Consider the following 15,273-nt stretch of genomic DNA (forward strand, 5'->3'; position numbering starts at 1 on the left):
AACACAGGATGCTTCAAGGCTAGATAATAGGTACAGTGTTTAATATTAATGATCCGAAAAGGGAAGTGAGTAGTGAGGTGACAAAATTTACAGATGAGACAAAGTTATATAAATTAGTCAAGACTGGGTACACTGAAGAACTTCAGAGAGACCTAAATAAATGAATTGGCAAATGAAATTCAGTGTCAATAAATTCAAAGTAATACACATTGGAGGGAAAAAATTAAGCTACTGTACACTTTAAAAGGTTCTAAATTAGATTGTCACCTTAGGAAAACACCCTGGCCGTTATTGCAGACAGTTCAATGAAGACCTCTGCAAAATGTGCTGCTGTGGTCAAAAAAGTTAACAAGGTATAAGAATTCCTAAGGATTGGGATGGAGAATAACACAGAAAATAGTATGGTGCCATTATGTGAATCAATGATGTGACCTCATTTGGAATACCTTGTGTAGTACTGGTCACTATATCTCAAAAAGGATATTGCAGAATTAGAGAGGTTTCAGAGAAGGGTCACCGGAATGATTAGAGTACATTCTATGAAATTAAAAGGTGGTAAATTCAAAATAGAAAATGCAATGTATAATTAGACTCTGGAACTCATTGCCACAGGAAGTTGTTGAGACCAAGAATTTAACAAGATTCAGAAAGAGATTAGACACTTATATAGATATCAAGAATACCCAGAGTTATCATGATAAATGCTAATACATTTTTTTTGGAAGCGACATTAAATCTCATGTTTCAGGGCTTAAGCCAATCTCTAACATTATAGATGAGGTAGACCTAATGTGGTGGGGGGGGGCAGATTATCCCACATTTCCCTGTGGGGTTCTTACATTTTCCTCTGAAGCATTTGGTACTAGATGGACGTTGGGTTTGATCCAGTATCAGTGGCGCTGGAACAGTTTTTGGAGTGGGGGTGCTGAGCTGCACCCCTCTTTCCCGTCTGCGCCCCTTACCGCCCCCAGAGCTGGGGCCGAGAGCAGGGCCATGGCTCCGGGAGGGGGAGGACACGGACAGAGGTAAGGCGGCAGAGGCTAGGGCCACAGATAGGGGTGGGGGCGAAGCCCCGGGCATGGGGCTGGCGGCTGGAACCCTGCATGTGGGGCCGGTGGCCAGGAGCCTGGGACTGGCAGCACCCCCCGCACCCCTACTTCCTACACCTATGTCAAGTATGGCATTTTCTGTGTTCCTATATTATACATTGGTTTAGCCTGAAATTACTAGTACTGGAAGTGATGTGACTCACGATACCTCTGTGTGTAGGCTGTTTGTTTTTCACAAACACGGCATTCCCTTGCACTTCTATGCACAGCGGAAAATGTACTGTCTTTTAAGTGTATGTCACGTAGCATGTTGCTCTGCAGGATTATATCATTTTTGTCTGGAGGATGCAATGAAAACTATTGGATTGGTCTTTCTCTGGCCAAAAGTAGTAAATGTCGGTAAAATGGCACTTGCTGCAAGAATGATTCAAGGACTGGAAAACATGCTTTACTGTGAGAGACTTAAGGAGATGAATTTAGTTATCTTACTGAAAAAAAAATTCAAGACGTGACTTGAGTGTGATCTATAAGAATCTAAACAGGGGGAAGATTTCTGGTAGTAGGTAGGTCTTTAAACTATTAGAGAAAAACATAACAAGAGTCTGCGGCTGAAAGGTGAAGCTAGAAATTCAAACTGGAAATAAAGTGCAGATTTTTAAGAGTGAGGGTATTTAATCGTTGGAACAACTTACCTAGCAATGTGGTGGATTCTCCATCACTTGAAATCTTTAAGACAGGATTGGCTGTCTTTTTAAGATACACTCTTGTTCAACCACAAATTGTCGAGCAAAATTCAGGAATTACGGGGTGATATTCTATGGCCTGTGTTATACAGGAGGTCAGATTAGATTATCACAGTGGTCCCTTTTGACATTAAAAACTATGAATCTGTGCCACCTACAATATGTGTAGAGATGCATTCATATCCGTTCAAATTTCCCTGAGTAATTCAAAGTGCTACCACTAATAGTTAATACAATCTCATTCTGAACTATGTGTGCGGCTCCTTATTTATTCTATAAAAATCGGAGTGTTACAAAAATTCCTTTGCAAATATTGGCTTTTCCAAAAGGGATGATAAAAAGAGACCCACAGTCCCTACTTCCAAGTGCTGATATTTTCCCAAAGCCTACAGTGTGCTTAGGGTTGAACTCAGGTAGACAAGAAAGAGCTACCTCACTTTACTTGAACATTTCCTTTCTCAGTCCCACATTCACCTGCCTTAAAAATACCACCGAGAAACTGAGGAACAAGATGACTATTGCAACCAAATATTTTTAATAGCTCAACATAAAGGGCTGATGCAACTTCTGAATCAGGAATCACATTTAATGTTCTGACTTCCACTGATCAATGCATGCATTACAATCATGTTACCTTGCACAACGAATGTGTATGACCCACATTTCAGTGCTGAAGTTGTATGAGATGATGTTTATAACATTTGAGGAGATCATCAACGTATAATTTTTAAAGTTATTTTCAAAAGTCCTTCTCTACTGAAATAGAAGCCAAACAACACAGGCCTGGTGTTTCCGAAGTGCTGAGCTTTCCCAGCTCCCATTGACTCAGGCTGGAGGTTTGGATGCTTAGAACATCTGAAAATCAAGCCCAAGAACAAGCAGCTTGATCCTGCAGGGTGCTGAGAACTCTGGTCCTGATCCAGCAATGCACTTAGACTCAGTTTAACTTTAAGAATGTATGTAATCCCACATGTGGCGCAATGGGGCTAGTCCCGTGCTTAAAGTTAAGCACATGCTGGAGACCAGAGTGCTGAGCACCTTGCAAAATCAAGCCCTAAGTGTGTGGAGCTCAGTAGAGCTGGGGATGATTGGCTGTCTGATAAGATGTCTTCAGTATATATTTGTAAATTAAATAAATATGACATTCTTGCCTTTGAAGACCTCAGGGTTGACATTCAAATTATGTCAGAAATGAGTTATGTGGCCTCTGTATATTCCTAAGTGGGCCTTTGTCCCCAGCACAGTTTGGCAGACTTGGTGGTGTCTGCTCAGGAGAGATGCAAGACCAGAGCACGTGTTGTGCATCAGGACTGGGAAAACTTGCTGTTGCCTGCCTATTCTACTGGGTGAGGCAGATAACAGAGAGGGACTACTGACAATCTCTGGCCTCATATTGCTCATGTGGCTGGGGAAGGAATGCCCCCTGGTGCTTTTCAGTGACTTCATTAGATGGTTCAGGGATTCTGTTAATGAAATCTTCATAGGGAGCCATATCTAGTTCTCCTCAGCCAAAAGGAGGAGGGTGCTGTTGCAGGGCTGTGGGTTGTGATTTTGAAGGGGCAAAAGTGGAGAATGATGTGGGGCTCCATATGTCTCACATAGCGACGTGCAGTGCCTCGAGGGAGAGCGGGAAGAGCATGGACTCAGATCTTTCCATTCAGAAACAACTCTACGGTCATTAACTGTTTTACTCCCTCTTTTTGTAGCTGTGTATTCATGACAATTACAGAAACAACCCGTTCCATAATTTCCGGCACTGCTTCTGTGTGACTCAGATGATGTACAGTATGATCTCACTCTGCAATCTCCAGGTGTGTCTCTAGTTTGTCCACATAGCTATCTGTATTTCTGCTTCTATCGCCAGATAAATATTCATCCACTAAGGGTCATAAGACCCAGGACATTTTCCTTCCAAAAAGGACCATGATTTTGTTTGTACATGACTCATTAATTTATTGAAAGCAAGCAAGAAACTTTAGGAAACCTAACTACAATTAGTTATAGAGGAAAGAAAGGCTGGTCAATGGTTGGGGAACTAGCCTAGGGCTTGGAAGACCTGGGTTCAAGTCCCTGTTCTGCCGCAGATTTCCTGTGTGATCTTGAGCAAGTCCCTTACCCTCTCTGTGCCTCAGTTCTCTGCCTGTAAAATGGAGATAATAGCACTGCCCTACCTCACAGGGGTGTTGTGAAGATAAATACATTAAGATTGTGAGATGACAGTAATGGGGGCCATGTAAGTACCTAAGATAGGTAGGATGGGTCTCAAAAGTTTAGATAAGTATCCATAAGCGTAAGAGCTTTACCAGAAATGACCTAAACTTCTGGAAACTCTCAGCCTTGGATAGTCCCCTGCTGGCTCCCTCCCCATGAAACAAGTCCCAGCTCCTCTATCTTTGCTTCCTCTTTGCTGCTCTTCAAGGGAAGAGGACTTCTCCACTCCTCCTGTGTGGTACTCTCTTCAGTGGAAAGCCATGCAGCAGCCCTCCCCTCTCTCTCTCCCTTTCACCAGAAGCAGCAGCTGAGGACAGGACCCAGTAGTGTCTCCACTGAGTGCTCTTTCACACTCCATTCATTCTGGCTCTTCCCCAGTACTTGTGTCCCAGACTACACCATCACCTTCTGAAGCCCCTGAGCCAATTAAACCTTGTGCCTGCCTGTGTTTCAACAGGGCACTCTGGGGAGCATGTACCAGGGAAACTCTAGACTCTCTGGAAGCTTGACAAGAGCTGCAGCAGCAGTGGCCAGTACAGAGGCTAAGCTGCCACCCAAGGAAGGAAGGAGTTTTACAGTCTTCCTCAAAAGAGGATCTGCCACTGTAGATAAGTGGTTGGGCTGTTCACAGGAAGAGACTTATCAAACAGATCGAGCCATGAAAAGGAGGTTGTGTTTTGTTCTGAAATAAAAAATGTTTCCAGTGAGTTCTTATTTCACCCCGATTGGTTCATCTATGTCTAATTATAATGAGAACCTATAGCCCTAGATTATATGAAAAGTCATTATTTAAATCACTGAATAAAATGCTCAGTCATTTCAGAGACTTTCATTTAGTCATCTAGGCCTGAATCAGCAAAGCACTTAAGCACATGCTTAACATTAGGAAAGTGACAGAGTAATCCCATGGAGACAAGGGATAGTCCAAGGTGCTGCACCCTAGAGCTCTCACTAACTTCTTTGGGATTTGTGAGCACTCAACACCTCTGAAAATCAACAAGACAGTTGGCTGACTGGCATGCCCCATGGAACGAATTAAGCTTTAATTATAATATAATTGAATCCTACAAATAGGAAGACTAGAAAACATCTCCTTCTCTCATCCTGTCAAAGATATCAATGATCCAGGGATGCAGTAATATGCCAGATTTCCAGACAGTAGTTGTGACTGAAGTATATCTTTCAGAGGGGTAGCCGTGTTAGTCTGTATCAGCAAAAACAACGAGGAGTCCTTGTGGCACCTTAGAGACTAACAAATTTATTTGGGCATAAGCTTTCGTGGGCTATAGCCCACTTCATCGGATGCATGAAGTGAAAAATACAGGAGGAGGTATAATTCCATGAAAGGATGGGAGTTGCTTTACCAAGTGTGAGGTCAGTCTAACAAGATAAATCAATTAACAGCAGGATACCAAGGGAGGAAAAATAACTTTTGAAGTGGTAAGAGAGTGGCCCATTACGAACAGTTGACAAGAAGGTGTGAGTAACAGTAGGGAGAAATTAGTATTGGGGAAATTAAGTTTAGGTTTTGTAATGACCCAACCACTCCCAGTCTTCATTCAGGCCTAATTTGATGGTATCCAGTTTGCAAATTAATTCCAGTTCTGCAGCTTCTCGTTGGAGTCTGTTTTTGAAGTTTTTTTGTTGAAGAATTGCCACTTTTAGGTCTGTCATTGAGTGACTAGAGAGACTGAAGTATATCTGACCTTCAACAGCCCAAGGGCTGGCCTCTTTGATTTTAATCTCAAATTTAGGTCTCCCCATTTAAATTGACCAAGAAGTAGAAAGAGCCATCAAGCTAAAGTTGTCTCTTCCATGTCACTACTTCCCCAGAAGACCCCCAAATCAGACTGCAGCTCAAAGAAAGAGCGCTTATTAAAGCTGGAAGAACCATTCACAATGTATTAATGTAACCCTTTCCCTGTATGCAGGTAGTCTGACATTTGTATGAATTTGGGGCCTGGTCAAAATCCCAGTGAAGTGATTTTCATGGTCTATGAATTGGGACTTCGTTCACTATATAAAATATTTCAACAAATGTTTTCTGCAAACTAGATTCAGCCTATGGGTTCCTCATGAACCGCTCACTGAAAATATTGCTTTGCATATTCTATGTTCACGATTCAGATTTATTCTGTATGGTCACCTTAGCCTGGAGTATTTTTCCCTGACTGGATGACCTAACATTTCTAAACTGCTTTCACTTCCACACAAAACGAATTTAATTTCATCATGAACCACATTTTGTTCCATGGTAAAATGAATCCCAGGTACTGGCAAGAATTTGTGTTCTTGTGGATATACATATGAGCAAAACTGCTTCCACAAACATTCATCCCGTTTGGAAGTTGCTGAAATGTTTATGAAAAATTTTCCTCACCCTCTTCCCATCTCTAGTTAGTGTGAAAGATAATGGTATGTAAATTGTCCTCCATCCTCCCTCAGCTAGTGTAGACACTGGAATGATTTCTAAAGGCCTGAGTATTAACATCTTTGTGCTTTAAAACATAATATGAATATGAATAACTCTCAGACAAAATTCCACTGGCCTCCTCCAAACTGCTTCTATTTCCTGCGTCAAAGCCAAATCTGAGTCATTTGTTGCTGTAGTGAACAGTGGAATCTTCTTTCTTATCTGCAGTACATTTAATTAATGAATAATGGTTAATTTTACCCAGATGATTTGTTTTTCTGAAATGTGACTGTGTTAGGGGAAAAAAAGTATAGAAATTGTGAGACACTATATTATTATTTTTTTCTATTGCAGGAGAAATTTTCCCAAGTTGATATCTTAATTCTAATGACTGCCGCAGTATGCCATGATTTGGATCATCCAGGATACAACAACACGTATGTGTGCACTTTATTTTTTGTTCCTTTCAAATATATTGGGAAAACAATGCAGATCAGCATTTTCTTCTCATGCCCAGAGCAGAGAGTAGGGCAGCTGAGTAGGAATCTACCTACAATGCTCTACTATCATGGTCAAACACTGACAAGGACAGAGCCATCACTGGTTAGGCTATATGCAACGCTAGCCATTAGCTTACTCAGTCCTGAGCTGAGGCTGCTAACTGTGCTAAACTCTGAAAGGAAAATGGCTCCCTCTTCAATTTTCTCATAAAACTTATGTATTTTCCATTAAAGGAAATTGGCAGGTAGAAAACATTCTCAGGTCATATTCTTTTGTTCATTAACCTATGTAGCAGAAGAATGGTCATATGGTTGAGGCTCAATTACATGGGAAGAGTTTGGGGTTCTTTCCCCAACTCTGCCAAAAACCTTAAACAAAGCATTTAACCACTGTCTATCTCCATTTGCCCATCTATACAATGGAGATAACAACAGCTAGCTGGCAGGGGTGATCTGACGGTTACTTCATAAATGTCTGTAAAGCAAGGTATGAGCCTCAGATGGAAGGTGCTCTAGAAGTGCTAAGCATTATTACTTCTGTGTGCTTGTGTGAACTATATATAAACTCTAATTTACTTGTATTCAGCTATTAAATAAGGGCCTGATCCAATTTGCATTGAGCTCCATGAGCATCTTTCCATTGACTTTACTGGGAGTTAGTGGGAGTCAAGCCTGTGAGCTAAAAAGAAGAGTCCCCTCTATCCTTCCCACATATGTTTTTAAGTTATAGAAATTCAGTAATAACAAGTAAATAATGAGAGTCTTTGAAACTATGTGGAAGTATGATCATTTTATCAAAAAAAATATTTGGATTTAATATTAACTGTTGCCATAATTAATTAATTAATTAGGTATTTACAACAATATACATAAAAATAACCAATGTCTAATGTGTAATGTATGTTTTTAAGTGTTGGGTGTAGGCAACATGTGAGACCTCACTATTTTCCTTCACATCAGCTACCAGATTAATGCCCGAACAGAGCTTGCAGTGCGCTACAATGACATCTCGCCACTGGAGAACCATCACTGTGCTGTGGCTTTCCAGATCATTGCCCAGCCAGAATGCAACATTTTCTCCAATGTCACCCAGGAACAATTCAAACGAATAAGACAGGTATGAACGTTGATCCAGAAGGGAGGCTATGACATGCAAACGGCTCTTGAAGATTGTGTGCACAAATCTACCTTCTGTACAGAATAATTCCATCAAGAGGTTAGAACTGATCTCAAATAATCTCAAACTTGAAGTAACACAGAGAGATTCCTGGGCTATTTCTCTAGCAACTCTTGTTGAACTGTTGAGCTGACCTTCCTTGGGTACCAATGAGCAAAGTTGGACTATTAAACTTATACTCTTCTGTGTAGAAACTTACATTATGAAAGGAGTTGTTGGGATGTGACTGTAACTAGGCCAACATGCTCATATGGTAACAACTTAACCATTAGAAGAACATTATGCTGCACTTAAACAGTTCAAACTGGAGAAAATTTGTAAAGACATAAACAAATATTCACCTTCTACACATTTTATCATCTTTTTCCCCTGCATTTTTCATCATTATTAAAAATATTTGTGTTTATACAAAAGCTTCAACCTGTGGAGCCCATCTCTTTTTTTGTTGTGTGAGGCAATGAAGTCATAAGAATAAATTCTGTGACATCACAATATTTTCCATGACAACAAACTAAAATGTAATTTGCATAGCATTATGGGCCAAATTCTGCCCTCAGATTCATGGATGCAACTCCCATCCATATTAAATGAAAATGCAGAAATGCAAAACTGCCATTGACTTCTGTGGGACCAAGCTTGGGCCTCAGCATGTAGAACTGAGCTTTTAGTTTATTTCTTTCTGCACTTTACATTCATACTAAAAATCAAACAAAGCTCAGAACAAGAAGCAGCAGTTTCTGCAGCATATAATTATACACAAACCATTTACATAGTTAGTCATTCTCTTATGTCACTGTGAATTCTTTAAATTAATGGTCTAGTTTGTCAAGTGGCCTCAAGTATGAAAGTTCCTCTCTCACTGGTGCTGATGTGATGCAGCTGTTCTTCTTGTCTGTGTTATAAGGTATTTATGTTAATTTAAGCACATTTCTTTATACAGCAATAGCTATGCCTTGTGAGACATGTTAAATCAATGTATTATTATGTTTGTTTTAATAGGGGATAATTACATTAATCCTAGCAACAGACATGGCAAGACATGCAGAAATACTGGACTCTTTCAAGGAAAAAATGGATCATTTTGATTACTCAAATGAGGAACATGTGACCTCTGTAAGAAGACTGTGTATTTATCATTTTTCAGTGCCTAGCATAGTTCATAGTGATACTGCTACATTCTAAACTTTGGTTTTGGCCTGATCATGCAAGGTGTTGAGTAGAAGTGGTCAGAATTTTTCTGTCAAAATCGTTTGTTTTTTTAATAGAAAGTGCAGTTCGTGCAAACTTGAAATTTTGTGTGGGGAAAATTTTGATTTTGACAAGAAAAAAATCCAAATAGTTTGTTTTGGGTTGGATCAATTTGAATTGAATACTTGGATAGCTCCCCAAAGTGTAGTATATAAGTGCCTCCAACACTCCTGTGAGGTAAAGAAGTACTTCTTTTACAGCTGGAGAAGTGAGACCCAGAGAGACTAAGTGACTTGCCCCAGGTCTCACAGGAGATCCTTGGTGGAGCAGGGTATTGAGCCCAGCTCTCCCTAGTCCCAGCCTAGCTACCTAACTATGGAACCAACCTTCCTCCCCTTTTTGGGTGGCACTGTGAGTGGGTACCAAATACTGCAGGGAATTGTGTGCCTAAAAATAACGGTTTGCACTGTAACGTTAACAGAAACGTCAAAGTATTTCTTGTAGATTTTTATAAAAGCTTTCCCCCAAAAAAACAATGATAAGTCTGGGAGCACTTGATATAAAGAAAGTCTAGATTCCTCTTTCAGATTTTGAAATCCTAGAGTCATCTGAGCAAGAAATAATTACTGTATCTGTCAGGATATAAATTCTTAGTTTCATTCTAGTCTCCATTACATCCATCATAACAATACTTTGTTCTAGACCTAAACCAATCCCCATTGAACTCAGTGGGAATCTTTCCATTGACATTAATAAGGGTGGGATTGTGTCCCTATAGTGCCTTCCCTCCAAGAATGTCAAAGCCCTTTACAATCATTCATGGATTAAGCCTCATAATCCTCCCATGGAGTAGGTAACTATTATAGGAGGAAGAGAAAGCAGATCAGTCTTGTGCCTTAGCTATAAGACTATCCTTCTTGTCTGAGATCATTCCCCTCTGCCTCTCTAAAAATGAAGGACTCATGGCTTTTATGTCTTCTATAAAGACAAAGAGGCAGGCTTCTATATTACCAGAGTGTTAAAATATTTTTCCTCCTTCAGTTGAAGATGGTACTTATAAAATGTTGTGATATCTCGAATGAAGTCCGCCCGATGGAAGTAGCGGAACCATGGGTAGACTGCTTATTAGAGGAATATTTTATGCAGGTAAGAATGAGAAACAGAGACACAGATACACAGTCATCATCATCATAATAATAGTAGTAGTAATTCCTATTTTAACTATAGCTGACAGCTGACTGGTAATACTGTATGACATTCCAGTGCCACAAGGATGAGGAGGTTTCTTTTGCATAAGGTGACAGAAGTGTGGCATAAGACAATATGTTCAGAATAAAAGTGACTGTAATTGACTGCAATTTGTAAGATAAATGACAATAACGTAGAAATGCTAATGTCATTTGGCTGCAGCTTGTTCTTACTAATAGGGCTGCCTAGTGAGTTTATATGGCATGTTAAACCCTTGCCAAGCCAAAAGGGCAAGAAGCGTGGGTATAGAAAAAGTCAATTAAATGGGCAGTATTAAATGGGCCAAGTTTAAATTGTATCTGTGATGATTTGAAATGACCGAGTCTGCATAGGATGAACATTTGCTTTAAAAATGAAAACATTCTGATTATTTCCAAAGGACACCATCAACTTCATTAGTCCTGAAAAGTCAGCTTATGCTCCCAAAACAGTTGCTTCTTTCTGGATTCCCCCATCTCTCTCTAGTTTGGTTTCTTGAAATATAAAGCAACATTAAAACTATCTTCAATGCTCTGCTCTCTCCCACCCAAGCCAAGCTGTCTGTACAGCAGCTGGCAGCATGCAAAGCTTTATTGTGATTGGAGGAACAAGATGCCAGAGTTTTCTTCTTTCTGTTTTTTTTTTTAAACATTTTCCCTGTGCTGAAGGAATCAGTTTAACAAAGAAATTACATTAGACGTATCCAACGGGGAAGGCTTGACAACAGGGAATCTTAATGACAAAATGTTAGAGGCACCTTTAGCTCATTGTCTCTGCAATATTTTTATGCAAAATAAAATGATCTGTCTCTGCACTTTATTGTGTTCCTCACCCTAATATCTGACACAAGGTACTATGGTGCACACATTATTAAAGCAAGTCTGACAGATGAGAGTAAATGCTGGCAATGAAGTTAAAGGGGTGTCAGTTTTTGGCATATTCTGTGCCCTTCTTACTAACTATGCACTTATAGGAATAATGGTTCAGACAGTCAGCTGATTCCAATCACTGTAGACCCATTTAAGTCAATGGAGCTGATTTATACTAGCTGAGAATCCGGCCCATTATTTGTAAAGATCTTTCCAAAGTTTGGAACGCAGAGATACATCCGTCCCTGAATCTGTATGTACTAGGAGCCACTTGATAGACTAGAAACAAAAACCATTTTTGACCATGGTTGGCTCGTCCTAGATTAATACCTAAAAGAATAATTCTCCAGAGGAGAAGGAAGTCAAGGACCCTTTCCCTCCTAGGTAGAATGGCTAAGGGCTAGATTCTGCTACTTTGTCTCACACTGAGTAGTGCTTTACTCCACAAGAAGTCCAATGGATTTGGGGTGGCTGCCTAACTGCCTTGTACGTCTCTGAGTATCTCCCTCCTATGGTATGTCTACACTATAGCAGGGAGCAAGTGCAACCCATGCCTACTTGGTGTGGCACTCTGTCCCCCTCTAGTGGCAGCTAGAGATTGATGATCTGCTACAGCCTGTGCTAAGAGACATGTCTTTTGGCTCATGCATTAAGCTCCAGAGGTCCCAGGTTTGATCCTGGCTGACAACGACCAGGTCTATTGGCATTACACAAGCCTCTTAAGCCAGGCAGACAGACTTGTGCTAGTGGGCTTACACCAGGGGTGAAAGTAAGTTAGGCCACTTACTGGTACGGGCCGGGAGGGGGGCTCCGGCCCCCGGAAGGGGCGGGGCCTCGGGCGGAAGGGGGCGGGGCTGGAGGTCAGCATCCCCCAACCAGCCCTTTCAGGCCACCTGGCCTGCGCCACCCGGGGCTCCCGTGTTGATTTAAAGGGCCCGGGTCTCCGGACGCCGGTGCTGCACTAGTGGCAGCGGCATCCGGAGCCCTGGGCCCTTTTAAATCGCCAGCCCCAGGGCAACTGCTCCCTTTGCCCCCCCCCCCCCGCCCATCGGAGGCTGCGGGGGAGGGGAGGGTCAAAGGGGCAGGGACATTAAATCGCTGCAGGGCCCTTTGCCGCGGCAGAGCTTTAACATCGCTGCCCATCCCCCACCCTCCGGCAGCGGTGGCCCTGCGCTGCTGACAGGGGAGGCAAAAGGGGCAGGGACATTAAAGTGCTGCCGATGTGGGTTCTTACCGGTACAGAGTACCGGCCCGTACCGGCTCACTTTCACCCCTGGCTTACGCTAAATATAGCTGTGTGGACATTGCACTACCAGAGGCTTGAGCTAGCCACTTGAGCAAAAGCCCACCCTGGGTTCGAGGTGGGGTGGCTGGCCTCCTCCAGTGCCGAAACATCCCCACAGCTATTTTAGCACTCTAGCTCGAGTCCCACTAGTGTGAGTCAGTCTACATGGGCTGTGAGGCTCGCTCCTGACTGCATACATACTCTCATGGTCGTGTTACAATATGATACTTTTCTGTACATGCAGCATTTGTGAAAAACCAAAAGAAACAACAATACAAAGGTTATTAAAACAATAAGAGTCAGCTTCTAAAATGTCTAACACACCGTATCCCTTTCATTTGCTGTTGTCACATATACTATTGAGGCATGTGTACAGAATATTAGTGATCTAGTTGCTGGCCTGCAACAGTTTGTGTTTTGCTGCCCTCACAGTCTCCCTGTTGATAATAATCTTTGTTAACTATTGAATCTGTCCCAGAGTGACCGAGAAAAGTCTGAGGGACTTCCAGTGGCACCTTTCATGGACCGAGATAAAGTGACCAAACCAACAGCACAGATCGGGTTCCTTAAGTTTGTCCTGATCCCAATGTTTGAAACAGTAACAAAGGTAAGTTTTTACAGTTCTAAGATGCCTCCTGGAGCTGAGAACATTTCAGCTTTGATTTTGATAAACGTTTAGTCAGCCAGTGACACCTGCTCTCGCTCCATTTCTATCATTTACAGATAAATAAATATTTAAAGAAATGGTCGTTTGACTTTTCTCACTTTTGTTTAGCTTTTTCCAGAAGTTGATGAAGTGATGCTCCAACCTCTTTGGGAATCCAGAGACCGCTACGAGGAATTAAAACAACTAGATGATGCTATGAAAGAGGCAAGCTATACATACCCAGAACTGAGTGACATATTTCAGTCAAATATTAAATTTGCTCAAAAATTCAGTGAGGAGTGACCAAAACTATTCGTGAATATGGGTTGAATTCAGCAAATAGTTTTGGCTGAATAAAATTTTCTTTAAAAAGTTGAAAAAGTCTAAAGGGTTTATTTTGGCTTTTTAAAGGCAAAATGTTTTGACTTTTCATGTCAAAACATTTCTTTTTGACATCTAACTCCATTTGTTCACATTTTTATTTAAAAGGGTAAAACACCAAAAACGTAACAAAATGAAAACAATTGTTTCACTCAAATTACATATTTTGTTCAAGCCAAAATTATTTTTTTCAGCCTTTTTGTTTCATCAAGAAAAAAAAATCAGTTTCAGTTCAAAACAAACTGATTTTGTGGATTTGAACTGAAAAATCAATTATTCTCTCTGCTCTATACATATGCTCTGGGTGGTACTAAGAAGTGAAACAGACAATTCAAATTCTTCTTCATTTTGATGATATTTATTGCTTTTGATTATATCTATGGTCACTTTTTCTTCCTATATATTTGTAAAGCACCAGACATACCTACGGATAAGTAATAATAGTAATAAATAGAAAGAGCAAGAGAAGCAGTCATGATACCTAACCACAGAAAAGAAAATGGCAAAAAAAATTCTGGGTGCACAGAATGAGTAATTAAAAAGAGCCTGCAGAGATATTACCAGATGTCATTGGCATTACACCAGGAATTGCTCTCGCTCTCTCTCTTATACTGCACACACACGCATACCATACAATACGATTAAACAGACGACCACATCAATTCATTTTATGGCCCAGGTTAAACTATCTATCAATGGTATTTACCAAATGTCTCCCCCTTTGGCATGTAAGACCTCTGAGAGCTTCGATGATATCTGTAACCAGGCATCAGGTCTTTCAGCTCTCTCTAACCTTTGCCAAATCCTTTTCAGCACTGTGCAAGCAAGAGAATCACAGTGTTGTGCTTGGTCCTGCTCCCATTGAAGTCAATGACATAGCTCCCATTGACTTCAGTGATACAGAATGATGCTCTTAGTGCTCAGACTGTGACCTCTACTCCTGAGTCATCTCCCTCTGAGGTCAGAGTTTAGGTTTCTTTTCGTCTCGTCAGTGATGCCCAACAGCAGGTAACCCCAAATGCACTACATCCAAATCCAGTTACCTTACATAAAAGCAGAGTTTATGGGCACAGGAGAGAAAACAGAGAAAAATCCGAAAATAAATTAAGCTCATCTAGGTGGATGCTCTGATAAAAGCACTGATTGAGGGGCACAAAGCTGATGGTACAAAGTATGGAAATGTTACTTACCGTATAGTTAGAAAAACTTTTTTTGGTCTGCCTTAAGATTCTTTTCCTACTGTGTTAGATTACTGTCACCCTGTTTTAGGAAGTCTGTATGTATGTATATGTATATATGTGTGTGTGTGTGGTGTGTGATCTCAAATTCTTTTTCCTCTTCCATTCACTCTAATTTAAGTGATCTTTCTGTTGACAGAGTCATTTTTCCCTTTGGGTATGATGGTGAAGAGAGCATCCAACTCTCAACACCATTATCTGAGTCAGTATCCAGTAATACAGTGTAATTCTTCCTGTTGCACAACCCAAGTTACTTTTTCATATAATACCGATGTGCTTCCTATATGGTTAAATGCTAGCTTTTCTGTTTGGTTTTGTCTTTTCCTGTTTCAAAGTTTATAAGAAA

At 40.9% G+C, this 15,273-nt stretch overlaps 1 protein-coding gene across 3 annotated transcripts in view; it reads left to right on the forward strand.

Annotated features, from left to right (window-relative positions):
* The window catches only part of PDE9A (phosphodiesterase 9A), a 91,849-nt gene that overhangs the window by 74,968 nt on the left and 1,608 nt on the right, over positions 1 to 15,273 (forward strand). For all 3 annotated transcript variants that reach the window (XM_065406595.1, XM_065406603.1, XM_065406610.1), the window contains 7 exons: positions 3,499 to 3,603; positions 6,771 to 6,853; positions 7,877 to 8,033; positions 9,093 to 9,206; positions 10,323 to 10,427; positions 13,141 to 13,269; positions 13,438 to 13,533. In XM_065406595.1, coding sequence (XP_065262667.1) covers positions 3,499 to 3,603; positions 6,771 to 6,853; positions 7,877 to 8,033; positions 9,093 to 9,206; positions 10,323 to 10,427; positions 13,141 to 13,269; positions 13,438 to 13,533 — 789 coding nt within the window. The remainder of the gene's footprint in view (positions 1 to 3,498; positions 3,604 to 6,770; positions 6,854 to 7,876; positions 8,034 to 9,092; positions 9,207 to 10,322; positions 10,428 to 13,140; positions 13,270 to 13,437; positions 13,534 to 15,273) is intronic.

The sequence above is a fragment of the Emys orbicularis genome, chromosome 1 (genome assembly GCF_028017835.1).
Source record: "Emys orbicularis isolate rEmyOrb1 chromosome 1, rEmyOrb1.hap1, whole genome shotgun sequence".
In the NCBI taxonomy this organism is placed as follows: domain Eukaryota; kingdom Metazoa; phylum Chordata; order Testudines; family Emydidae; genus Emys; species Emys orbicularis.